Here is a 27271-nt window from a genome sequence, read left to right on the forward strand (position 1 = left end):
TTGCTCCCAGTAGTATGCATGAATTAACTTGATATGGAAATATCTCTGATAACAGAATAAAAAATATTCCGTTTCTTAAGAGAGAAAAGTAGAGCACAGAAAGAACAAAAATAGAAGATGTATAGAGTATCACAACATCATATAGTTCAATTTTAGTCCACAGTAGACTTTGGAATATATTATTGTAGCTAGTCTTGTGTTATATTTTAGTGAATCATCAAATAGCATTAACATAATTTTGAAAAAATGCCCTATCCCACCTGGCAGAATGGAGTTTGAATGACACAGTGGTTGGTTATGAAAGGGAGAAGAAAAATGAGACTATCTGGAAACATTTAAAGAAATTCTGTTATTTTCCTAGATCTGTTTGTAGACATATGTTTTTCTCATTTCTCATGTACTTCATGCACCAGAATCCACATAAAAATTTGAAAACACACACGGTGTATTGTGTACTTCAAGAACAGCCAAAAGCAATAAAAATATAGACATTTTTCACTTTATGTACTGTCTCTCTCACGTACATGCAAAATTAGATTGAGTTAAAGTACTTTTAAACTGCACATTAGTTACCTTGTAGTAATTAGTCATTTATTCATCCATACAGAACAGTTATAACTGCCTCCTCTTACTCATTTGATTCAGTCAAACATACCTAGTGTATTATCATCAGCTGTTTCAAAAATAGTGCAACTAAAATATCTGTTATTTATTAGTAAGTATACTCTGTAACTGCAGATTTTCTTAATGGCTTAGTCAAATTATTGGGGCGATCCATGTGACTTTGGGGAAAGAAGAATTTATCTGTCTGTGGTAGTTTAACTCTCAAGTCACTTCATTGTAGTAGATAATATTCTTTAGTTTCAAGGGCTTTATTAATCATTGCATTAGATAAAGATAATAAAAATAATACAGTCCCTTTATAGAGGGTGTCTCAATTTGATATCACAAAAAAGCTAAGAAATTCAGATAGGCAGTATGCTGTCAGTGAACCATAAATTGCTTCCATCATCAGGTTCTGGGATGGTTTTCAATTAATAAAACTAAATTCTTAATATAACTAATGACAATGTCCAACAGCAGCATTATTGTCAGGTATCACATGAGAATGTATAACAAATATGCCATTGTCCTCCTCATTTGTTTGATACCTCATGCACACAAATTCTCACTTTGGATATTAAATCTTTGACATGGAAGTATAAGTGCAGCATCAGCAAAGAGATTTGTTTTAGAAAGGCTCTATCCATTCTGGATATTAGCGTTAGCTGTTAAAAATAAATGGTATGAATGGCCCATGGTTGGCTACCAGTCCTTTTAGCCAATATCTGTAGCAAACACGTTCTTTTAGAGGATATTCAGCATATGTATTCCCTATTATGAAACATTACACACAGACCTTGAAGGGTTTTAAAAAAAAAATCCCCTTCCTTATATTTATATTCATTATGTCAGATGCACGTGTCTTAATCCAAACCATTGCCTATATACACCTATGCAAAGCACATATTTGCTAATGAGTCATTGCTGAGTGCACATCCTGTTTTGTGCACTATATAGGTATGATATCAGTATATGGCAAGCAAAATAGAAACGTCAAAAGCAACTAAAGAAATAAATTACACCCAAATTGTGTTTATTGGTGATGTGACGTATTTTACTCCAGTTGCTCATTATGTCTAATGAATGTTTTCCCAATGACAGCAACAGCAATATAACAATATATTTGAGTTTGGGTAAAAATTTCAAAAGTGCCTATGTGATTTAAGATCCTAAATCTCAATTTCAAGAATGACTCAGGTACTTAGGAACAAAAGTCCCATTGATTTTGAATGAAGCTTAGGTTCCTGAATACCTAAGTCACTTTTGAAAGTGGGGTTTAGGCTCTTAAGTCACTTATGTGCTTTTGGCAATTTTATGCTTCATCTACAAAGGCTAGCACTTAGTTGTACTTGTGCATGCACAAAAACCCTGCTCAGATTTTATATGTGATTTATACATGACAAATAATAACACCAATCTCTGCTTTCTTTTCTTTTTAAACTAAGTCTCTATCCTTTTCATTGCAGAAATAGCCTTGAAAGTATAGCCAGTGTAGATCAGTCTTTAGGGTTGAAAGTTTGTTACTGTGATTGTTATTCACAATCCTTCTTTCAGTTTCCAAAGGTTGACCTTTTTGGTTTGTAACACAGCCAAGGTTCCCTCTGTTTTCAGGGGAGTCACATATTCACATGGGTATTTGTGCTGCTTGCTTTTTGAAAACATTCTTAAGAGCACACAAAATGTGCTCATATAAACCTCATGTCATGGAAAAAACAATGAAAAGGGTTGTGAAAACCATCCATGCAAATTCAGTTTTTATTCCAATGAATGTTCATTAATATTTTTTTTGCAGAGGAACTTAATATCTCAAGTAGATGGTGTCAGTCTTAGGAAGACATTCATTTACACTGAACATTCCCTGTAGAGAGAGGTACAAGATACACATGTACATTGAGATAAATCATCTTCTGTACAGTGAAGTTCCAGGAGAAATTCCCACTGCTGCAACAGGGGTGGGCCACAATACAGAAATCAGCATCACAAATCAAAAGGCAAGTGGTTTGATGTACCACACATGGACACAATGCAGAAGAATTCCCAGTGATCTTCACCATACATAAATCTCAGATGTTTGTCAAGAATTATTCAACACAACTCTTCCAGAAGAGTGCTCACAATGTGCATATTTTCTCGTCCTGTTTCTTTTTGGATTGCTTAATTTCATGATCTCTAACTCCTTTATATATGCTTAAAGTTTCTTGACATCTGTAGGGAAAAGAACTACAGTAAAACATATACAGATCCTAAATCTAGCCAGATTTTTTTCTCAACATCCTAATTCCCATCTCCATTCTACATGTAATCCATTTTCCTTTTTTTTTATAGTTCTTACTGCAAGGTGATAGATTTGAATTGAAAGGCTTATACTTTTGAGCATGAGAAATGATTCTGAGTAGAAAAACAAGATTTACTTAGCAGATTTGTGATGCATTAATGATCTGGAGGATTGCATCCTCAGCAAGTTTACAGATGACACTAAACTGGGAGGTGTGGTAGAAACACTGGAGGGTAGGGATAGGATACAGAGGGACCTAGACAAATTAGAGGATTGGGCCAAAAGAAATCTGATGAGGTTCAACAAGGACAAGTGCAGAGTCCTGCACTTAGGAAAGAAGAATCCCATGCATTGCTGCAGACTAGGGACCGAGTGGCTAGACAGCAGTTCTGCAGAAAAGGACCTAGGGGTTATAGTGGACAAGAAGCTGTATATGAGTCAACAGTGTGTCCTTGTTGCCAAGAAAGTTAGTAGCATTTGGGGCTGTATAAGTAGAAGCATTGCCAGCAGATCAAGGAACGTGATCATTCCCCTCTATTCGGCATTGGTGAGGTCACATCTGGAGTACTGTGTCCAGTTTTGGGTCCCACACTTCAAGAAGGATGTGGAAAAATTGGAAAGAGTCCAGCGAAGAGCAACAAAAATGATTAGGGGGCTGGAGCACATGATTTATGAGGAGAGGCTGAGGGAACTGGGATTATTTAGTCTGCAGAAGAGAAGAATGAGGGGGGATTTGATAGCTGCTTTCAACTACCTGAAAGGGGGTTCCAAAGAGGATGAATCTATTCTGTTCTCAGTGGTACCAGATGACAGAACAAGGAATAATGGTCTCAGGTCTCAGTGGGGGAGGTTTAGGTTGGATATTAGGGAAAACTTTTTCACTAGAAGGGTGGTGAAGCACTGGAATGGGTTACCTAGGGAGGTGGTGGAATCTCCATCCTTAGAGGTTTTTAAGATCAGGCTTGACAAAGCCCTGGCTGGGATGATTTAGTTGGGGGTTGGTCCTACTTTGAGCAGGAGATTGGACTAGTTGACCTCCTGAGGTCCCTTCCAACCCTGATATTCTATGTTTCTATTATTTCCTGTATGTCAAAAGTTTATTACCTTAAAGATTGTTATAAAGTTACCTACTAAACAGCAGGTGTTATTTAAAATAGATGTCTGAAGGACAAGAAATTCACAGTTAAATTTCAGACACTAATTTCAGTGCTGCCCTCCCATCATCATCAGTTCTCTAATGTTGATCGGGGAGTAGAACAAATATTTAAACAACTTGAAACATTTTCACATCTTTAACTTCAAATGCTAATGCAAATACTTCCTGTAGGTACTACAGCTTTCCCATCTCTATTGTGGTCAAAAAATTAAAGTTACAGTGTATTTCAGTGATAGAGATATGCTGTTAATAGGACTAAATTCTCCAGATCTGATAAATATAGTTTTTACTCATCTGATTTTTTACAATCTACGCTTAGTTGCAGAATTGATTTATAACTTAGTTGTGTAATACTTTTTCATCTAATTCTTTTAAAAACAGTTTGGCCAATTACTTTGTGCAGTGCCAAACTTTGTTAAAATCAAGTGTAGACCCTATCTTCTAGTCTAGAAAAATGGGTCCACTTGTCTAAGGGAGAAAAGGGCCAGGAAGAAGGGCAATCAAAACCCAGTTCACTGCCAAACACTCTGTTGTATGCTTTAATGTAAATAGTTTTTCTGTCTTTGAATGATTTATGTGCTATCATGCGGATGCATATTACATTAATTAGCCATTCACTGTCATAGTAAAATATCTGTCAGATCCCTCTCCCATAGAATTTTGGGAGGCAGAAATGTAGAAATCTCTTTATGCTGTAACAACCTGTCACTTCCTTGTAGAAAACTTCTTAATTGATTACTTTTCAACTTATTTTCTCTCTGTTGATATCATTCCTGCTATTATGCCCCATAACATGGAGTCATCATCAGTTCTTTCCTGGTTTTCACCTGGCATATTCAAGATGTGGACAGATACTACTGCTTCTGTCTCCACAACGTTTCTAAGATCTCGGTTTTTTATTCAGACATCAAAAACTATCATAATCTCAGTCATTATTATTATAACTGCCAATCTCCAACTCCCTAATATTCATATCGTCCTCCTCAGATCCATACAGAACACAACCATTAAGATAATTTTCCTGGCTTATGAACATGACCATGTAATTTTCTATCTTGAACCCTTTTTCTGCTCCCCCTTCCTCACCACTTCATGTTTTAAATTCTTGACCTCATCTTTAAGATCCAACATGTCCATACCTACTTAACTGAGCTTGTCTCTTGTCTTTATTCAGCCTCAATGCTCCATCTGTCTGCTTTCCCCACAACCATTTACTATTTTTTCCACACTATCCCTTGTGCATGGAATTCCCTACCTGAGGGATCCTGCCTGTCCACTACCCTCTCCGCATTCAAATTCCTCTGTAAGACTTCTACCACTCTTCCTATCAGAAATTATTACAAAGCACTTAAAAAACGTGTTTTTGTTTTGTCTTGTTGTATTTTATTTTTGATCCAAACCTTTGCTGAGTAACTATATAATCTCATTGCTAAAGTCCCAGCCCTTCCTCCTCTGCCAATCCATCCCTACTGTGTAGTTGCCCGTGTTGTTGTGCAGTGTCTGATTATATGTACTGTTTGGCACAAGAACCATGTTTTCCTATGTTTCAGAGTAGCAGCCGTGTTAGTCTGTATTCGCAAAAAGAAAAGGAGTACCGGTGGCACCTTAGAGACTAACAAATTTATTAGAGCATAAGCTTTCGTGAGCTACAGCTCACTTCATCGGATGCATTTGGTGGAAAAAACAGAGGAGAGATTTATGTACACACACAGAGAACATAAAACAATGGGTTTATCATACACACTGTAAGGAGAGTGATCACTTAAGATAAGCCATCACCAGCAGCAGGGGGGGGAAAGGAGGAAAACCTTTCATGGTGACAAGCAAGGTAGGCTAATTCCAGCAGTTAACAAGAATATCAGAGGAACAGTGGGGGGTGGGGTGGGAGGGAGAAATACCATGGGGAAATAGTTTTACTTTGTGTAATGACTCATCCATTCCCAGTCTCTATTCAAGCCTAAGTTAATTGTATCCAGTTTGCAAATTAATTCCAATTCAGCAGTCTCTCGTTGGAGTCTGTTTTTGAAGCTTTTTTGTTGAAGTATAGCCACTCTAAGATCTGTGATCGAGTGACCAGAGAGATTGAAGTGTTCTCCAACTGGTTTTTGAATGTTATAATTCTTGACGTCTGATTTATGTCCATTCATTCTTTTACGTAGAGACTGTCCAGTTTGGCCAATGTACATGGCAGAGGGGCATTGCTGGCACATGATGGCATATATCACATTGGTAGATGCGCAGGTGAACGAGCCTCTGATAGTGTGGCTGATGTGATTAGGCCCTATGATGGTATCCCCTGAATAGATATGTGGACAGAGTTGGCAACGGGCTTTGTTGCAAGGATAGGTTCCTGGGTTAGTGGTTCTGTTGTGTGGTGTGTGGTTGCTGGTGAGTATTTGCTTCAGATTGGGGGGCTGTCTGTAAGCAAGGACTGGTCTGTCTCCCAAGATCTGTGAGAGTGATGGGCCGTCCTTCAGGATAGGTTGTAGATCCTTGATGATGCGTTGGAGAGGTTTTAGTTGGGGGCTGAAGGTGATGGCTAGTGGCGTTCTGTTGTTTTCTTTGTTGGGCCTGTCCTGTAGTAGGTGACTTCTGGGTACTCTTCTGGCTCTGTCAATCTGTTTCTTCACTTCAGCAGGTGGGTATTGTAGTTGTAGGAATGCATGATAGAGATCTTGTAGGTGTTTGTCTCTGTCTGAGGGGTTGAAGCAAATGCGGTTATATCGTAGCGCTTGGCTGTAGACAATGGATCGAGTGGTATGATCTGGATGAAAGCTAGAGGCATGTAGGTAGGAATAGCGGTCAGTAGGTTTCCGATATAGGGTGGTGTTTATGTGACCATCGCTTATTAGCACCGTAGTGTCCAGGAAGTGGATCTCTTGTGTGGACTGGTCCAGGCTGAGGTTGATGGTGGGATGGAAATTGTTGAAATCATGGTGGAATTCCTCAAGAGCTTCTTTTCCATGGGTCCAGATGATGAAGATGTCATCAATGTAGCGCAAGTAGAGTAGGGGCATTAGGGGACGAGAGCTGAGGAAGCGTTGTTCTAAGTCAGCCATAAAAATGTTGGCATACTGTGGGGCCATGCGGGTACCCATCGCAGTGCCGCTGATTTGAAGGTATACATTGTCACCAAATGTGAAATAGTTATGGGTGAGGACAAAGTCACAAAGTTCTGCCACCTGGTTAGCCGTGACAGTATCGGGGATACTGTTCCTGACGGCTCGTAGTCCATCTTTGTGTGGAATGTTGGTGTAGAGGGCTTCTACATCCATAGTGGCTAGGATGGTGTTTTTAGGAAGATCACCAATGGACTGTAGTTTCCTCAGGAAATCGGTGGTGTCTCGAAGATAGCTGGGAGTGCTGGTAACGAAGGGCCTGAGGAGGGAGTCTACATAGCCAGACAATCCTGCTGTCAGGGTGCCAATGCCTGAGATGATGGGGCGTCCAGGATTTCCAGGTTTATGGATCTTGGGTAGCAGATAGAATACCCATTACACAAAGTAAAACTATTTCCCCATGGTATTTCTCCCTCCCACCCCACCCCCCACTGTTCCTCTGATATTCTTGTTAACTGCTGGAATTAGCCTACCTTGCTTGTCACCATGAAAGGTTTTCCTCCTTTCCCCCCCCTGCTGCTGGTGATGGCTTATCTTAAGTGATCACTCTCCTTACAGTGTGTATGATAAACCCATTGTTTCATGTTCTCTGTGTGTGTGTATATAAATCTCTCCTCTGTTTTTTCCACCAAATGCATCCGATGAAGTGAGCTGTAGCTCACGAAAGCTTATGCTCTAATAAATTTGTTAGTCTCTAAGGTGCCACCGGTACTCCTTTTCTTTTATGTTTTCCTATGTGTACCATGAGATATCTAACAAACTTTCAGGTGCACTAATAAATAGCAATAATTATTTCTTTTGTCTAAAATAATTCTACACTGATATTTCCAGCAGAGAACCAGGTCAAAAAGAAAACTTTTAATAGTGTTATCAATTAAACACAATTTTTTAGTACATAAAAACTCTACTCTTTAGTTTTCTGAGATTAACAAATGCCTTCAATTTCATTTCTCCCACTCCAGCTATTTCTGTTATGATTTCCCAAATACATTTTCCACATTTGTAAAAAGTACGTTAAGCATGTTACATTTGTACATACTCATAACTCAGAAACCCATTGACCACTGTCTTTCAGACTTTTGCAACAAAAAAGTATTATCCTCTGCAGTCAGAGTCAATATAGCAACTTTCAATCCAAAAGGATTTTTTATCAGAAAGTTAGAAAGAGACTCGTAATAGAGCCTACAGTATAACAGAAGCCTTTTTTACAGCTTTGACTCTGGAGCCACAACTACTGGCTCAACTACTGGACAACTACTGTCCTTGTGAGCATTGGTTTTCTCAAAGTATTCTTTAAAAAGTTAGATTCCTTTGAGTGAAAAACCAATATATATATATATTTGTTTTTCACTCAAAGGAATCTTCATTAACAGCCCAGTTAGTTGGGTTCTGAACTTCACCATATAAAGGTTTTTGCTCTCTGGGGCATGTGATACAAGAGAGAGATTGTGAGAGAACTCCCCTTTCTATCACCATCAACCTAGGTTTACAAGAGTTTTCGTGGAAACCTTTTACACTCCCTTTTATACACGCTTTGCGTGTTGTTTTCTGCCTATAACATTCTCTTGCTCTTGGATAGCATAAGGCAAACTGTTCTACATATTTTACACAGGCATCATGAATCTCTAGTGAGAAAATTAGAATACAATTAATCCTGGAACAAAGGGGAATTAATCAAGCAACTAAAGAAACTAAAAGGTATAGTAGTATTAGAGTTCTTGTACTTTTATATTAATCCAATAGCCTCAAGAAATCTTAAATTTTGCAAGATCATCTGTTTAGCTTTCCACTTTCCTGCCCACATTTTAGTTTAAAATTTATATAAAATACTCTAATTATAAGGTTAGCTATCCATTCATTTTATGCTGCATGGTTTTTTTTTCCTGAAGAGAAAAATGTTCAACTACTGGAGATAGCGATCCTGTCCCCAGAAATATATTTCATCATTGCATCAGCTGAGCTACTATTCATACATTAAAATTATTTTTTTATTAAAAGGTTTATTTGGTTTGAACCCAAGACAATTAAATTTAAAATAAGACTTTTCTTAGTATATTCACTTTACCTACAGTAAGTGATATGCCACAAGCTAATTGCTGCTTGAGTTTTACTGCAGGAAGGTCCACCAGTTGATATAACAAGAGCCCAATGATGATTATACTTTTCTCTTGCAGGTGACTCTCAGTCAAGGCTCTTATGTTATTCTGCAAACATTACTAAACCCCAGCACGGGTCAGTGTTAATGCCCCCATTTTGCAGACGGACAAACACAGGAACAAAGAAGTTAAGTGACTCACCCAAGGACACACACTGAGGGCTTCTCTACATGGGAAAGTTAGTGTGCAGCATAGCAAGGTGTGTATTTGCTGTGCACTAACTACTTTACACTAACTCCCCATGTGAACACTCTATTATTGCACACTAAATATGCCCTGCGGCAGTTTAGCTTAGTACTCTTTAAGGTGTATTAAACTAAAGTGCACACTAAGAATGTCCACATGGGAAGTTAGTGTGGAGTAGGTAGTGCTCTGTAAATTCAGACCCTAGCTTGCTGCACACTAACATCCTGTATAAACATCCCTGAGGCCTGGTCTACGTTACCGTGGTAAATCGATCTAAGCTATGCTACTTCAGTGAATAACGTCACTGAATTCGACGTAGCCAGATCTACTTACCATGATATCTACACTGCACTGTTTCAACGGGAGACGCTCTCCCGCCAACTTACCTTATGCTTCTCAGGGAGATGGATTACAGAAATCTATAGGAGAACACTTTCCTGTCGATTTAGTATGTCTTCACCAGACTTGCTAAATCGATACCGCAGCATCGATTATAGTAGCGCCAATTTAGCAAGTCTGGTGAAAACCTGACCTGAGTCTTTAGCAAAGCTGAAAGTAGAGCTCAGGAAACGTGACATACAGTTTCCTGCTCTAGCTACTGGACCAAGGTGCTTCTAGTTTTTAATTTTCATTTTTTACAATAGGAGTTTCATGTTCCTGCACCTGCAAATCCCAAAGATTGATGCTATTCAAAGACTCCTACCCAGAACCCCCAGAGACTAAACAAAGGAAAGCTGTACATTTCCTTTATTCTCCAACAACCAGATTTTGAGCCCAGCCTTGACCAGGACTCTCTTTTTCCAGGTAGAATATGGGGCACAATTTTGTCTCCATGATTATTTGCGTCTGAATTTTAGATCACTCAGATTTCTATGTCAAATTGTATCCTGTAATTGGGAACTTAGATGTCTGAGTGAACTAAATTGTAGTAGATGTAATTACAGGCATAAAATTGCTCTTATAAAAATGGAGCCCAGTGCCTGAGAACCCAGTCCTAAATCACAATTTCTGGAGTGAGGATCCTTTTGTTTATTTTATTTTTGGTATCTTTTTTAGTTTGCAGTAGATTTGAATCAACATGCAATATCTTTGAGCTTTTACCTTACTATTGATAGTGAGTTGTTGGAAAGGGGAGAAAACAGTATCAAACTTAGATTGAATATGTCTTAATAACAAGGGCAATGTTTTGTTGTCTCATTGTATTGTTAAACTCTTTGTTGCTGACTGAAGCAGAATTTCAATGTTTTTGCACAACACCACATTGTTAATATGATAGGGAGGATTTGATTATGGATGAGTGAATCTGAAAATGGTAAATTTATGACAAATCTGGGATCATGGTTCTCAAGGCAGCTTTTGTGGTCACATTCTTTTATTTGATGTGGTTCCTTCTGTCTCCTGTGCCAAACGGTGTAATGTACTAAAAGTGATGAAGCTAAAAAAAAAAAAAAGAGAGAGAGAGAGAGAACTGTTTAGTAACAAAGGAGAAAGAAAGAAAACAGAGCAGGAGATCAAAGACCATAATACCTGTCTTCAATCGGGAAGAAAAGAGAGAAGATGGGAGTTCCTTTTCACATGCTTCAGGCTGCTCTTCCTTACAGCCATCCTGAATGACAGATCTCTTTAAATGCTTGCCTATGTCTGAAAAGAACTTGCAATTTCAAAATAAGGCAAGACAAAGTGTATATTGAGAGCATTAACAAGGGTGTAACCAGGTAAAAGAAAGGGCTATAGTGTATAAAGCTTGCCTTCCATCACCAGTAAATGGGATTTAACATGTTTTAACATTGGCCAATCCAAGAGACAAACTCCTAGGTTAAAAAAAAACTTAATACAAAAACAGGTTCCCCATGTCCAGGCAAGTTTTTGTTTATTTACGTTTTCAAGGCTGGGTAATTTCCTACCATATGATTTATTACCACTCAAAAATGTCATTTTCTGATATTATTTTAATGTGTTTTTGCAGCAAGAATACAGCTTATTAGTAAGATTTTTGAATACAAATAATTAATATATAGCACTTGTTGATAGATGTGTTGCTGTTGCATAGTATATTGACACTGGGTACAGGTATAAATATGAGTGTGTGCGCATCCTTCCATTGTTCCAGACCTTGTTCACAAATGTAAAAATCTTTCCACTTCTTTTCCCCTCATAGAGCAAAAATAAATTGCTATTGTGTAAGAGAACTCCCACTTGAGTATACAGTGTTACCTCAAATGCATGCTCCTTCCTTTGCTGATGCTGTTGAAAGGGAAGTTGATGCATGTATTTTCTTTGCTGACAGTAAAATAACTCTAGACTTAGGTCAAAAGTATCTGGGGCTCCTAGTCTACATAATGATGCAAAAAAAACAAGTACTGTATATTTCTTTCTATCTACAGTAATATTGACCTCATTATGGTAGTATCTGAGTGCCTCACACTCTTTTTAATAGTGTTTATTCTCACAAAATTCCTGGGAATACAGGGAAGTACCATTATCTTTGTTTTACAGATGGGGAACTGAGGCACAGAAACATTAACCCCTGGATCAATACAAAGAAAGTGTAGGTGCCTAGAAAATCAGTGGAACAACATTGGGATCCACAACACCTGAGTTAGGCACCTAGGCTGCATGAATCAAGTGTAGGGAGAGAAAGGCTTCTAAGAATGGGATCCACAAAAAACAGCATGCTAGGTGTGGAGTCATCTAAGCTAGCCAATGGGAAATGCCAGCTAGAGGGTTGTGTCCTAAGCCCTGCCACTTTCATAGAACTAAGTCCAAGCTTCAAGGTATCTCTGCTTTTGATCCACAACCAGGACCCCCTCACCTGGAGTTAGATGGCTTAAGTGCCTACGCTTTTTCTTACGAGAATGAGTTAGGTACCTGCCTACCTCCATACAAAATGACTCAGGGAAAGGGGGAGAAAAGGAAGAGGCCTCTGTTGTAATCGTTAAATCCCGTCTCCTTATCAGGCAGAGGGGGGAATTGAACCAGGGTCTCCTACATCCCCCAAATAAGTACCCTAACCACAGGGCTAACTGCTATAAAGGAAGCCACTGCCACTTCCTCTAGCTATTTTATGTATAGCTAGGTGGCCTCTGAACACACTTACTGAATTAGGCCCCACAGGCAAGATAGGCAGAGGAACAGCAAACTGACTTGCCCACGGTCACACAGGAAATCTATGGCAGAGCACAAAATTGAACCTGGTCTCCCAAATCCTGAATGCTGTAACCACTGGACCCTCCTTCCTCCCTGTAGCTCATTTCAGTTATGAAAGAGGAATCTTTTAAGGAAGGTGGAGTAGGAATGTGAATTTATTTAGTTTTTTGCATGTAGAATCTCAGGCACAAGTGCAGGAACTTCTGTAAACTTGTGCAGAATAAACTAAAAGCAGTGACACTGAACCTTTCTCAGGGAGAACTATTTAACTTAATTAGGTTAACTTTGGATTGTATGTACAGAGGGCCTCCTAAGACTTATCCATTTAAAAACATGTAGCAACATGGGGACAACAAACGACTCGAAACACACAAGCAATATCATAAGCTTAAGTTTACGGCAGATACGTTAATTGCAGAACAAAACCCTCTATTAATGTAGACTAGCCATTGGTTGAATTTGACAGTGGGAGTCTATCAATATAAAGTTTGATTCACAGAACAAAGCCTTTGAAAGATGCTAACAAACCACTAGAAAACTTGATTTTAAACACAATCCTGCTTAGTTGTCATGTAATTAGGCTTACTCCGTTTGCAGTTATTGCAAAAAAAAAATTTCCTCATGATATTCCCTCTGCTTTCTTCTCTCTTTGAAGTTGATTTAATGAAACAACTGAAACTGATAGTATGTTGCTTGACATTGTACAAGCACATAGTAAGAGATAGTCCCTACCACAAAAATCTTACGATCAACTTTGAGGTGCAACAAGTAGGTGTTTAGGTATGAGTAAGTACAGCAACAAGTTAGTATAACAAACTGGGAGTTGGAGCAACAAGGGTAACTTGTGGTAGGAAAACATAGTTACAAAGACTAGTTACATATACAATATAATTATGTTTGTATCATAGATGGCAGGGTCTAGCACAGATAGATCTACATGTGCAACTAAACCCTAATGATGCAACATCTGCTAAGATTGTTGCTTTTTCAAAGTTTTTTCTGCATGCTAATACAATCTCGGTGGTGGGGCATCTGTTAAGATTGCAGCCTTTTAAAGGCCTCTTTAAGATGCTAACAAACCACTGGAAAACTTAATTTTAAACACATTCTTGATTAGTTGTCACATAATTAGGCTTACTCTGTTTGCAATTATTGCAAAAAACAAAGCAAAAAAACTTTTCCTCATCATATTTCCTCTGCTCTTTTCTCTCTTTGTAATTGATTTAATGAAATAATAAATAAAATGCATCTGATGAAGTGAGCTGTAGCTCACGAAAGCTTATGCTCTAATAAATTTGTTAGTCTCTAAGGTGCCACAAGTACTCCTTTTCTTTTTTTAATGAAATAACTGAAGTTGATACTATGATATTACAAATCTTTTGATCTCATCCCAGAAATAGGCATCCATTTTATTTATGAAGAGTGCTTAATATGCAATGAACCCACACAAATTAACCACAAATGTAAGTATATCTTAAATAGTCAGCAGAGAAACCATTCAAAAATGATTTACATAAAATGTTACTGTATGCTGATGGGGTCTGTCACCAGCCCTGGAAGAATTCATATCTCTTTCTGGCCCTTCCTTCAATGCACTATTAATTCATAACACAAAAACTCACTAAATAACAAAGCAAAGCTATTCCCCAGAGGAAAACATGCTGCATGGTCCAGAGTTCTTACGCTATATACAACTCTCTGCCCTTCCCCCCCAAAGGGATACACCCCTTCCTTTAAATCACACTGAATCATATGATAGCCAGATAGCCCCTTACACTTTTGTAGCTGGCCCACCCTGTCACAAATAGTTCTTGAGAATTCGTCTTTGGCTGACAAAACAGCTCAGCTTTGCTTTGTAATTTCTGCTCCATCAGAACAATTCATTTGATGCTCTTGAACAGTCAGGTAACAGAACTGTGGCCCTGGATATATTTTGTATTCTATCATCCTGGAAACATTTGTATTATTACTTGGCAATTTGAAGTTCAGAAATGTCTGTCCTTTACAGTATGCATTACTATGTCACTACCTCCTTCTTTCTAAGAAAAATTACAAGCTGGCCCACTTTGTAAGAACACATACCTCAGGCAGTTCCACCTGACCTGACTGACAGGCTGGGATACAAAAGTCTGAATTCCTCCAGACCTCTTGCCTGCAAGATAAAAACAAAAATCTCCTGCAAGCTATTATTGCCCTGGATAGACCTATAAAATATGACCCTGAAAGAAAACAGCATTCATTTGATTAGACATTTGTATTTTCCAGTCAGGATCAGTACTGTGCATTATCCATTCACCATAAATTCTGAAATGAGTATGTCACAAGCAGACTACCACGTGACTTTCAATCTAGTTCTTGCTTTGCAGGTTTGCCTGGTGTGAACCTTGATTTTCTGCAACCTAAGTTTTGATTTAGCTTCCCTCCATTCTCACGGCAGATGCATTTTGTTGCAGCAATCTCCAGTTAAATAGAAAAAGAAAGAAATCACAATAGATGGAGAGCCTTCAATGGAAACTTTAAAAAGCATGTTTCAGAGTAGCAGCCGTGTTAGTCTGTATTCGCAAAAAGAAAAGGAGTACTTGTGGCACCTTAGAGACTAACAAATTTATTAGAGCATAAGCTTTCGTGAGCTACAGCTCACTTCATCGGATGCATAAGAACATCTATTTAAAACTCTTGGAAAATGTATTGAGCTATTTATGCAATGTATGTATGCTACCTCACGTTTTATCTTTAACTGTATCTATTGGAGTAGGAATTCCTGGGTTCATTTTCCAACTCAGCCAGACACTTCCTGTGTAACACTGAACAAGTCATTTCACCTCTGTGCCACAGCTTCCCCAACTGTAAAATAGAGATAATACCTCACAGGGCAGTTGTAAGGCTTAATTAGTTAATATTTGTAAAATGCTTTGAGGTTGTTGGATGGAAGGCACTTTTAAAATGCAAAATATTATTTTATTCAAGTACTTGGCAAACAGATTTTCAGCCCAGCACAAGGAAAAAACATGCACATCTGCTCAGAGTTCCACCTGGCCCTGTTTACCTTTATTTTCTTTAAATAAATTCTGTGCAGTCATTTTCTCTTTTCAGAGAAGGGGGTCTGCACCAGGATTCCCTCCTTTCTATGGATCCTACCTTTTATTAACCTACTTTGCAGCTGAGCAGGGTTAAGCTCAGTTTCTGTCAAAATGTTTTATAGATCAGCCAAAGGAGATGGCTTGAGAGTAATGTGATGCCTCTTGCTTCCCTCAAGGGGCAAGCATACTAACTCCACAGCAGTTCCAGCCTGCACTGAGCTCCAAACCTGGGACCACACATAGCAGCTTGCCATTCTAATCCAGTAGATCAGACTTCTTAGAAATTTAAATTGCTAGGTTTGTCATCTGGGAACTGGCTTATTTAGAGGCTATTCCAGGCACACTGTACCAGGAAGGAGGAAGAGTTTCTGGCTGCTGGGAAGCTGGACCAAACCAGAATTCTTGGAAGGATTAAATCACAAATAGCTGCCCTTTGTCTTGAACCATGTCCTCTCTTGACTTACACTTCTGAGAAAGACCATCCTTTTCTTGTTGGTGTTTCTCAACCTTCCCTTCAAGCCCATAAGAGGACAGTTTGTAGACCTTCACAGAGGAAAGGCATAGGGTACTGCTAGCGTTCTCATGGTGCCCAAAAGTGGGAGAAAGAGGCATGCACAGTCCAGATGAGAATGACAGAAAGGACTGATGAGGTACGAGAAATATGTCCTTCAGAGCAGAATACAAAGGCTGTGTTGATATGTCTTTGTTCATATGGTAAATAAAAATTATTACAGTAAATTCTAAAATTACATTTATATAGCTTCCTTTTTTCAATTGTTTCTTTTGAAACTATTTACAATGTTTATTTTCTTAGAGTAATGAGGTCACTTGAGATCATTCAGTAAAAGCAGTGCAATGTCAGGCACTAGTATGTTTACCTGTTGAGGCAGATATTTATATCAGTCAGCAGGGCTTATCAGTATGATGTTGGACAGTTTCTGTTGAAATTAGGTTCTGTCCCCTGACTTCATAACTACTGAAATATTTAACGATTGGAGTAAGCATCATCTTAAAATAAACTTTCAGTAAAAGATTCTTAACATCTGGAATATCTCACAGTCTAATTCTCTCATAATTTAAAGGCATCTTAGAGACTAACAAATTTATTTGAGCATAAGCTTTTGTGAGCTACAACTCACTTCATCGGATTCATTCAATATAAAATACAGTGGGGAGATTTATATGCACAGAGAACATGAAACAATGGGTGTTATCATACAAACTGTAACGAGAGTGATCAGGTAAGGTGAGCTATTATCAGCAGGAGAGTGGGGGGAGGAGAGAGGGGAACCTTTTGTAGTGATAATCAAGGTGGGCCATTTCCAGCAGTTGACAAGAACGTCTGAGTGTGGGGGGGGAATAAACGTGGGGAAATAGTTTTACTTTGTGTAATGACCCATCCACTCCCAGTCTTTATTCAAGCCTAAGTTAATTGTATCAAGTTTGCAAATTAATTCCAATTCAGCAGTCTCTCTTTGGAGTCTGTTTTTTACATTTTTTTGTTGAAGAATTGCCACTTTTAAGTCTGTAATCGAGTGACCAAAGAGATTGAAGTGTTCTCCGACTGGTTTTTGAATGTTATAATTCTTGACGTCTGATTTGTGTCCATTTATTCTTTTACGTAGAGTAATTTAAAGAGACTCTGTGAGAGACTGATCCAACTCACAGAAGTTAGAAATGGAAAGACATGTTAAGTCATCTTGTCCATCCCTAGGCTAATGCAGGAATGTTCCTTTCAGTGCTTTGTCCAGGATTGTTTTAAGTGTCTCCAGTGACAGGATTACCGCCATGGTCCATCAGATGCTACTGTGTAGTTCATCAGATCATTCTTGTTGAGATTTTTTTCTGAGATTGTCTTTTCACTCCATTTTCCTTTGCTCAATTTCTCCCTATTGCTTTCAATTTTAACCACTGGCTCACCTTAACCAATTCATCTCTTTGAGGTTTAAAATCATCATACACTTGTAGGTCTTTATTATATATCCCCTTAGTTGACATTAACCAAGGTAAACCTATTCAGATTTTTTAAATTTATTTTTCCTCCTACAGCAGACTCTGCAACCTCATAATCATTAAGATGCTTTCCTCTGAATTTTCTCCAGTTTATCTCCATCTTTCTTGTATTGAGAGGCTCAGAACTGCATACAACATTGTAGGTGCATTCTCACAAGCTTTTTCATAGATACATAGATTCCAAGGCCAGAAGGAACCATGGGGATCATCTGACCTCCTGTACAATACAGGCCATAGAACTTCCCCAGAATGAGTCCAAGAGCATATGTTTTAGAAAAACATCCAGTCTTTATTTAAAAATTGTCAGTGATGGAGAACCCACCACAACTCTTGATAAGTTGTTCCTATGATTAATTACCCTGACTGTTTAAAATGTACACCATATTTCCAGTCTGAATTTGCCTAATTTCAGTTTCCAGACATTGGATTGTGTTCTACTTTTCTCGGCTAGATTGAAGACCCCATTATTAAATATTTGTTCCTCATTTAGGCTGAGATCAAGTCACCTCTTAACTTTCTCTTTGTTAAGATAAATAGATGGATCTCCTTGAGTCTATTGCTGTAAGGCATATTTTCTAATTCTTTAATAATTCTTGTGGGTCTTCTTTGAACTCTCTCCAATTTATCAATATGCTTTATTGAATTGTGAACACCAGAACAGGACACAGCATTGCAGCAGTGGTCTCACCAGTGCCAAATACTGAGGTGCAATAACCTACTCCTACTGAAGATTCCCCTGTTTATGCATCCAAGGATTGCATTAGCCCTTTTGGCCACAGCATCGCATTGTGAGTTCATGTTCTGCAGATTATCCACCATGGTCCCCAAATCTTTTTCCGAGTCATTGCTTCCCAGGATAGAGTCCTCCATCCTGTAAGTATGACCTGCATTCTTTGTTCCTAGATGTATACATTTACCATATTAAAACACATATTGCTTGCTTTTGCCCAGTGTAAAAAGTGGTCCAGATGACTGAATCCAGGACCTGTCCTCTTCATTATTTCCCACTCTCCCAATTTTTGTGTCATCTGCAAATTTTATCAATGATGATATTATGTTTTCTTCCAACTCATTAATAAAAATGCTAAATAGAGTAGGGCCAAGAAGTGATCCCTGCAATACCCCATTAGAAACACACCTGTTCGATGATAATTCCCCATGTACAATTACATTTTGGGGCCTATCAGTTAGCCATCTTTTAATCCACTTAATATGTGCTATGTTAATTTTATATCTTTCTAGTTTTTTACTCCAAATGTTATGCGGTATCAAGTCAGATGCCTTTCAGATATCTAGAGTGACAAGGTGGGTGAGGTAGTAACTTTTATTGGCTGTCTGTTGGTCAATAAAAGCTTTCGAACCACACAGAGCTCTTCTTTATCCTGGGACCGACAGGGCCACAACTACACTGCATACAAAAATCTAAGTGTATTACATCAACACTACTACCTTTTTCAACCAAACTTGTAATCTCAACAAAAAAAGATATCTAGATAGTTTGACAGGATATATGTTTCATAACCCCATGTGGATTGGCATTAAATTACCCTCCTTTAATTCTTTATTAGTTGTATATAGAAGGGCTGTCATTACTCCATAACACAGTATGTCTCCATCCCTAGATTGCTTTAAGCAACAGAGCTTTCCAGCAATCTCATTTTCATACCTTTCTGCCCATATTTCAAACTTCCCTGTCTTTTTAAATGTTCTCTGTGCTCACTGATATTTGCAACACCTAAAAGTTAGCTCAGTTTATAAATATATTATGATTAAAGGAAGTAAATAAATTGCCTTATTTTAAATAGAGTAAACGTGCTTTTGCATGCTTGTGAGTACACACCTGCTTTGTTTGCACACACATTCCTGATTTGCTTACACACTTGAGTACATATGTCCCAAATTCTAGACCTATATTTCATCTATTTTAGAATTTCATCTATTTTCTTTTTCTCTTGATAGAATTTAGAAATAGTTCTCACATTTTGCTATACTCTTCCATTTCATTCTCCACATATGTATTATTTTTTAAGATGCGTTTCCAAAAATTGTTCTTTTTCTGTTGATGCTGTTGTATCTTTCCAGTATTTAAGGATAATCTTCATCCATTAGTTAATTCGGTGAAATTTATCTGCCCTTTTTGTACTGATATTTTGATTCTACTAAGTAGTGTACCTGGATACATTAAGTTGAAGAAGCTTGATTCTTTTTATGATCTTAAAATTGTTTGTTTTTTGGACAGATGCAGATTACATGTTTGCAGTCTCCTGTTTCCTTTAAGCACTTCCAGGGGAGATAACTTCATCATTTTCTATTCATTAATACTAAAGATCTGTAAAAAAATTATAAAATATGTTGAGATGTATCCATTTGTGGTTTGCATGCTCACTAATACTATAGCTTCTCTATGTTGTGTTCATTAATAAGTGCTTGTTTGAGAAATATGAACTCATTCCTCAAGATTTTTTTACATACATTGACACATTTGTAGTGCTGCCAAAATTAATATTTTCTACCCTAATTTTTGTTTATGATTCTAAAAAGCTCCAAAACTGTTTCTTTGTCCAAAAAGTCTGACATCTTTAAGGGTTTTTTTTATCCAGTTGTCCCAAAACATTATCTTCCCTTTTATCTTTGTTAATAGATTACCACATAATTAGATGTGCCTGAGCATTTTGATGAGTCTTTCTTTCTTATACAGGGCATGTCACCGTTATTCCCCAGTAATGGATTTAAGGAGATTAGTGGCATGCAGATTTTTATGCAGTTTAAATGCATAGATATTTTATAATTGAACATACATTCTTACTTGAGTTCATATAGGATGGATTTATTTCCTTATACTCAGTATATCTACATTTTAATTTTCAGGTAGTTGGCAAAATTGGTTCTTAATATGTGTCACACATGCTTAATAGGGATTTCATTTGCTAAGGGAGTTTTTAAAATATATTTTCACTAGTTCAAATTAAAAATATAACCAGACTGGAAAACTCCTCTTGTATGAAATCAGCAGAATATTAAGGAGAACATTTGTAAGACATTTTTATGGTGAAAGGGGAATTTATTTTTCCCCTTAGAAACGGTAAGGCAAAGATTTTTCTCAGGCAGACTGAGAATCTTTATAGTAGTAGCAAAACAACTACCCTACCTTCTGCCTTCCATCTCTGTCTTCGTGGTTTGGTGGGCTAGCTCCATCTCTGCTGTTTTAAGCATGCTTTGGTTTTCCTAGACATTTTTAGGCCTGCTGCACACTAGAAAAGTTATACCACTATAACTACTTCAGTTTGAGGTGTTATGTTTTACCAGTATATCTATACTGGTATGAGCCTAGTGTCAGTGCAGTTATATCAGTATAAAGGTGTCTTAGAGTATGTCTACACTTGCAGAGTTTTTGCGGTGTAAGTTTCACCGGTGATAGGGAACCGGTGAAAGTAAAGCGCTGGTTTGTGTACTCACTTAATTCCTCAGGCGTCAGAGACTGTTTACATTAGCAGCACTTCCATTGCGGATGAGAGCCGCGCTCTAGAGCAGCTGTCCCACAGTGCAGCTCTCTCCAGTTTTACCATGGGTCTTGTAGGAAAGGGGGTCCCTGCACAGTCTCCTCTCCCCACACACTGATAAGCTCCAGTAGCTCAGCATTGCTCCAAGCAGGGGATCGTTTGCTCTGTGGAGTAGCCATTGTCACCTGGCCAGATAAGTGAGTACTTGCCAAGAAAACAGGAAGGGGAGTTTCAAAGTTCCCTGGGCTTTACAGGGGGAGGGGTGAATGTCTTTTTTTACCTGGCAACAGAACAGCAAAGCTGCTGGCTAAAGTGGTCACGTAGGCATTGTGGGATATCCTCCGGAGGCTAAAAGCTGTTTACACAGGAAGAACATGTCTTCACTTGCACATCACTGCAAAAACATCACTGGTAAAAGCTGTATGCCTCTCGTGGAGGTGGTTTTCTTTTTGTGGTGAAACTTCTGAGTTTCACTGCAAAAAGTCATTGGCAAGTGTAGACGCTCCCATGGTTTTTGTGCAAAAAAAAGGGACTTTTTCCGCTTTAAATGGCAAGTGTAGACATGGCCTTAGAATGGTATTGTTTATTGGTTATTTCAGTACCTGAACCAGAGTAAGCTATACTGGTATAGGCATTTTTATACTGGTATAACTGCTTTCATAGTAGAGAATTGTATTGCCACTTTATCTATAATTGTTACAGTTAAAGTGGCAAAACTCTCTAGAGTGTAGACAAGCCATTGGTTATTAAATTAAATTTAAAATAATCATTCAGAGTCTGGAAAATGGATTGCACTAGGGCAATATAAGAAAAGAAGCAGCATTTGAAAACTGTTAGAGATTCTCTTATGTCTGTTGGAACCAAAAGAGAAATCTCTGATTTTCTTTGTACTATTTTGAGCATCTCCAGTGGAATCTTACTGCTGAGAGGAGCCTCAGATTTGGATGCAACTGAAGCAAGGGAGACTGTGGGATGGGCAGTAGCATTTCCTTTGTTTAAAGGTAGGAGTGTTCGGGGATATATTTGTATAATATAGGGAGTGGTGATTGTAAACTTGACATGGCCCAATCATTATCATCTTCAGAGTAGGATCAGAGCCCACTCTTAACTTGTCAGGATGAGGACCCTGCTTCATTCCTCCAATCTGAATATAATTTCAGAATTTTCTTAGGGGAAATTAGTGTTTGGCTATCGGAAAGCGCTTTTGATGGCTGGCTAATACGTTATGATCATCCATAAGTGGCCAGATAGCATTCCCATACTCCTCAACACATCACCTTGGAAAAGAGATGACCTGCAACAAACAAAGCAACCAAGAAGGAAACTAAAGTTGGTGACAAAAAATGGCTCCATATTTGACTAATGACAGCATAATGAGTTTTGTTCCTCTGTGGCTGTGATATACATTGAAGTGTTTTCTTTTTCTTATTCAATCTTGCATCTGCAAAGTCCAGACCTGCAGAACTATTTCATGTGGTGAACAATCTGCTGACTCCAGACTGTTTCAGTAACAGATTTCAGTGTACCTCATAATGATAAATTTTCGATTAGGTTTCTATCCTTCAAAGGGTTTTGCCAGTACAGACCCTTCTACCTAGACAAAGAAAAAGTCGGTCAAGGCATAAGAATTCATGCCAGAGGATCCCTTTGTAGGATAAGGACCTTGCTTTGCAGAGAAGATCTATTGGATCCTAATGTTTTTGTGGGAGCAATACGTAAACAGCATGAGACAAAGTAACATCTTAACTTTTGGAGTATAGCTTAGTTTCATTTATAGAGAAGTACTGTATGTTCAAAGAGAGATACAAGCCATGACCTGTAAGATAGGTTCAGGTCCCTTATGATTGGTAAAAGACAATGGGAAGGATTTAGGTCTGTTGTTGAAAAAACTGGTATTGCCTTTATCTGGGTGTACAATCAACTTTTCAGAAAAAGTGGCTATGGCCTTGCTTACAGAGGAAGCCATCAGATGAAGTTCCTGGCCTTGACAATTCTTGACAGTCCTCCCTCAAATCTTCCTTTTATGGGAAAGGTTATTAAAAATGTTGTGCCTATGCAGCATTGGATTCCTCTCATTGTCCTAGGTCTCTCTCATTCTGGTTTCTGGTCTGTGTGTGGTACAGGGACAGAGTTAGTATCTTTATTCAGATGATCTTTTTCTAGTGATGGACAAAGTTCAGGTATAGAGCTAGTCAAGAGAAGAGGAGAGCACATAATGTAATTTTAAAACAGTGCAGCCAGCTCCAGTCAAACGTTCATGTTGATTTTATTGGATATGCCTTTGATATGCTTGACCATGAGGTGTTGATCTCACACTTACAGGATTTGGTAGTGGTAATGAATACGTTATTTAGTGGCTCTCAAAGGTGTTGAGAAACTACTCTTTTTGAACTACTGTGAAGATAAGTGGGTTATTTATGGATGCTTGGGTGTTACAAGGAAGGCTGTTTATAATGTCTGTTGTGTACAGTTTGATGCAATGTCTGGTTGCATTTAAGCTGCTATGAACCTACATGCAATGGTGATAAAAATAACACAAATAATTAAATAGATAAAATTAAAACTATTCTTTGAGAGGATGCTTGGTATGTCTGCCACTCCTAGTACGAGCACTTAACTCTTCCAGTTGGAGGGGTTTGATACTCTTGGTTAAAGATGTCTGCTGTCAGTAAGGTGTCAGCAGTAGTATACGGTAAAGTTACGGTTTGTATCTCTAATATTTATTACATAGTCCAGGGCTAATATAAATCAGTTTGTAACCATTTCTTATTGTGATGCTGGGCTTTTTACATTGGGAAAGGTAAGAATCACTAACATGTCCCATAGGAGCAGCATCTGATATATTGTGAAATAAAATTATTTTAATTTTAGTGCTCTTGGAGGCTCCTCTGCCCTTCACATCCCAGCCTTTCCAGGTGGAGGCTGTCTCATTGACTATGTGCCACAAGTGTGCCAGCTGCTAACTAACAAGGTAAGTTAATACACAGAACTTAATTTCTCCTTCTTCTTGTGTTATACTGTACTTTTACAAGCACTTTTATGAAACCACTGTGGAAACAAAGGATTCTGCTTATTCGACCAGATGATTTAAGTAAAGCAAACTCAAGCAAGTTAAACTATTCAAGTAACATCAACTTATACCTGATCTTCTGAGAGACTGAACATTTTCATGTCCCAGTAAAGTCAGTGGGAGTTGTAGGTATACAGCATTTCTTGGTTTTTAAAGGGGTTTTCTTATTCTTTTAAGGAACATTAGGATAAAAATGTCACCCCAACATATTATTGTTCTCTTGCTAGATAAATAGCAATGTATAGCCAATGAATTTATCTTTCAGTGGAAAGACAGCTGACTATCCCTAGATTACTGTCGATTGTGAGCACTTGACAAAAGGTCCTGTTACAGAGACATTATCTCAGCTAATTCATCCAAATGGACTGATTCATCTTCTCTGATGAATGTTGATATAGTAAAGTAATAGCCACTTACCGTTTCATTAATGGAAAGTTGTATTCCGTTTGGCTTAGAGTCTCAGCCAAAGAGAAGATTTATTCATTAGGTACAGTACTTTGAAAATTTTCTCAGATGATTTAAATGTAGTTTTTAACTTAGAACAGTAACTTAGGGCCAGACATTCAGCAATCTGGTTACTGTAGATTCCCTATTTGTCTTTTTTATTTCATATTTTTTTGTTTTTCTTGTTTAAATGAGGAAATTAAATGTCTTTTAGAAAAAGTTCCTTCAAAATGCATTTCCATAATTATACAGAAATCTATCTTTAGAGATGTTTTGTTGTGGTTTTCTGTTAAAACTACTTTCCGTTTTTAAAACCTACAAGTACACAGGACTGTTTTTATCCTTTTTTTAAACAAAGTTACTTAAGCAAACTTATCATCTGTTTTCCTTTTTCCAAAATAATGCTTCAGATCCCATATAAAGCCTTCAAACTGAGCACTTTTTTATAAACTGAAATAAGTTCTATTTTATAAATAGAATTATTTTTCTTTGAGAGAGTATAACATAGCTCTGAGCACTGATTGTATCAAGGTTATTTCAAATAACTTAACACAAGCATTTGCCAGCCAAGGAAATCCAATGTTGCCATTGCCAACACAAATAAAGTATATATTTTCCGCACTCTTCTTTCTCTCTGCATTAAGAGGCTCTAAAAGAGTTAGTTTCCATTATGAAAAGCAAAGTCGGATTTATATAAGTGACTATGAATGGAAGCATCCTATAGATATAACATAATGAGTTGGGAACTAGATACTCTTTCAGCCTAGCATCTTTGGTGTTGATTTCATCATGAGTCCAACCTTGCTTATCTTGCAAGTAATCCATTCAAGTCAACAGGACTATTCATGTAAAGCAAGGACTATTCAATGGGCTCAGATCTTCCAACCTAAGCGTAGTGGTCTGGATCATTGCTGGGATGAAAGACTTTCAAGGGAAACTCGGGATACTTCAGAATTTGGTGTTGGCGATTCAGTAAGTGGCTCTCTTCTATCTGGGTCAGCCTGAAGCCAATAATACAGCTTACTGTAAGGAAGTACTCTGCTGCTAGAGATGCTGTTTTTCAGATGACACACACAATTATGGTCCTTAGCAATTTTCTTAACAGGATGTTTCTCTAGCATCCTGGCCAAATACTAGCTCAGCCAATTATATATTGCTCATCTAAGGTTCTTTCTATTGCTTCAACTGGATATGATATTCTTCTTCACTTCTTATTGCACAGTAGTGCTACCTGGTGCTGCTTCACCTACAGGTGAATGAAGAGAGCCCTGTGTACAGTTTGTTTGAAAGGCATTTTAGCATCCTTTAGGATGAAACGTGCCATCTAAAAGTAGAATACAATGTTATTAATATTCTGTAAATAGATTTCTCCAATAAAACTAGAAAAATATGAAAAGTTGGGAGCCTTTTCTTTTTGTAAAATGTCTTCATAGCTTTGGGTTGGCTTTTTTCCCCCCCAGGTACAGTACGTTATTCAGGGATACCATAAGAGAAGGGAGTATATTGCAGCTTTCCTGAGTCACTTTGGAACGTAAGTCTTCTTTTAATGCATCTTCTCCTGTAACAGCTGCAAAAGCAAAACTATTTTACCTTTCTGATTCACAGTTAGATGTCTTGGTTGTTAGCTGAGGCAGTGACATTCTACCTCTCATTATAAGGTTCTGCTGACACATTATATATAATCCTACTATAACAGCTACAATCAACAGGATGACTTGAAGCTAGAGGTAAAACTTGCTGTAGGGCAGGAGAGCATGCTCATTACATGACCCTGGGCTATATAATTAACTTCCACTGGATGAGTCCACATCTAGCCATCTTCAGAAAATGATGCACATGGGCCTTCTCCTGGTAGTGATGCTAACAAGCAATCCAGCATTATTACTCCTGGAAGCCAGCCACCACATTAATTCAACTCAGGAAGTAAGCTAAAATGAGGAGGAGATAGTAGATTTCATCCTTTTGTGAAGAAACTGAAATTTCCTTATTTCTGTATAGAGTGACTACAGAGATATTATGACAATAGGCACATCAGAAAATGAATGGATGGATGGTTATAGAGAGACTGTAAGGAGGAGCACCCCAGATGGTCTGAGGTGGCACAATGACACCTAAGGAGAGAGGCAGTCTCTTATGGATCCAAACCATAGAAGTCTTTATAGATCGATATCAATGGCTTAAATTACACCATGGTGCAAATCAGAAGTTAGTACAGACCTTGAAGAACTGGTCTGACTAAAAACATGATTTCTTTTCTGAGAATCATTCAATCCAATCTGTGCTTCAGAAAACCCTCCATCTGTGCAGTGGATTTATAACACAGTTCTTAAGGCAAAAAGAATCCATCTCCCTAATGACCAAGTAAACTGTGCTAGCATCCTGCTGTGGTTTAAACATGACCGTAGATACCATCTGATCCCAGGGTCGATAAGATAAAGTTGTTTACCTCTCAGTTGATGATGAAAAGTATGAAACGCACAATGGTACATAACAAATTAGTATACTGAAACATTCCAGTTTAC

General features: G+C 38.0%; 1 protein-coding gene across 11 annotated transcripts in view; it reads left to right on the plus strand.

Moving 5' to 3' along the window:
• The window catches only part of BABAM2 (BRISC and BRCA1 A complex member 2), a 309223-nt gene that overhangs the window by 224710 nt on the left and 57242 nt on the right, over positions 1–27271 (plus strand). For all 11 annotated transcript variants that reach the window (XM_043511627.1, XM_043511630.1, XM_043511626.1 and 8 more), the window contains 2 exons: positions 24107–24206; positions 26210–26280. In XM_043511627.1, the coding sequence (XP_043367562.1) occupies positions 24107–24206; positions 26210–26280 (171 nt within the window). The remainder of the gene's footprint in view (positions 1–24106; positions 24207–26209; positions 26281–27271) is intronic.

The sequence above is a fragment of the Dermochelys coriacea genome, chromosome 3, assembly GCF_009764565.3.
Source record: "Dermochelys coriacea isolate rDerCor1 chromosome 3, rDerCor1.pri.v4, whole genome shotgun sequence".
NCBI lineage: Eukaryota > Metazoa > Chordata > Testudines > Dermochelyidae > Dermochelys > Dermochelys coriacea.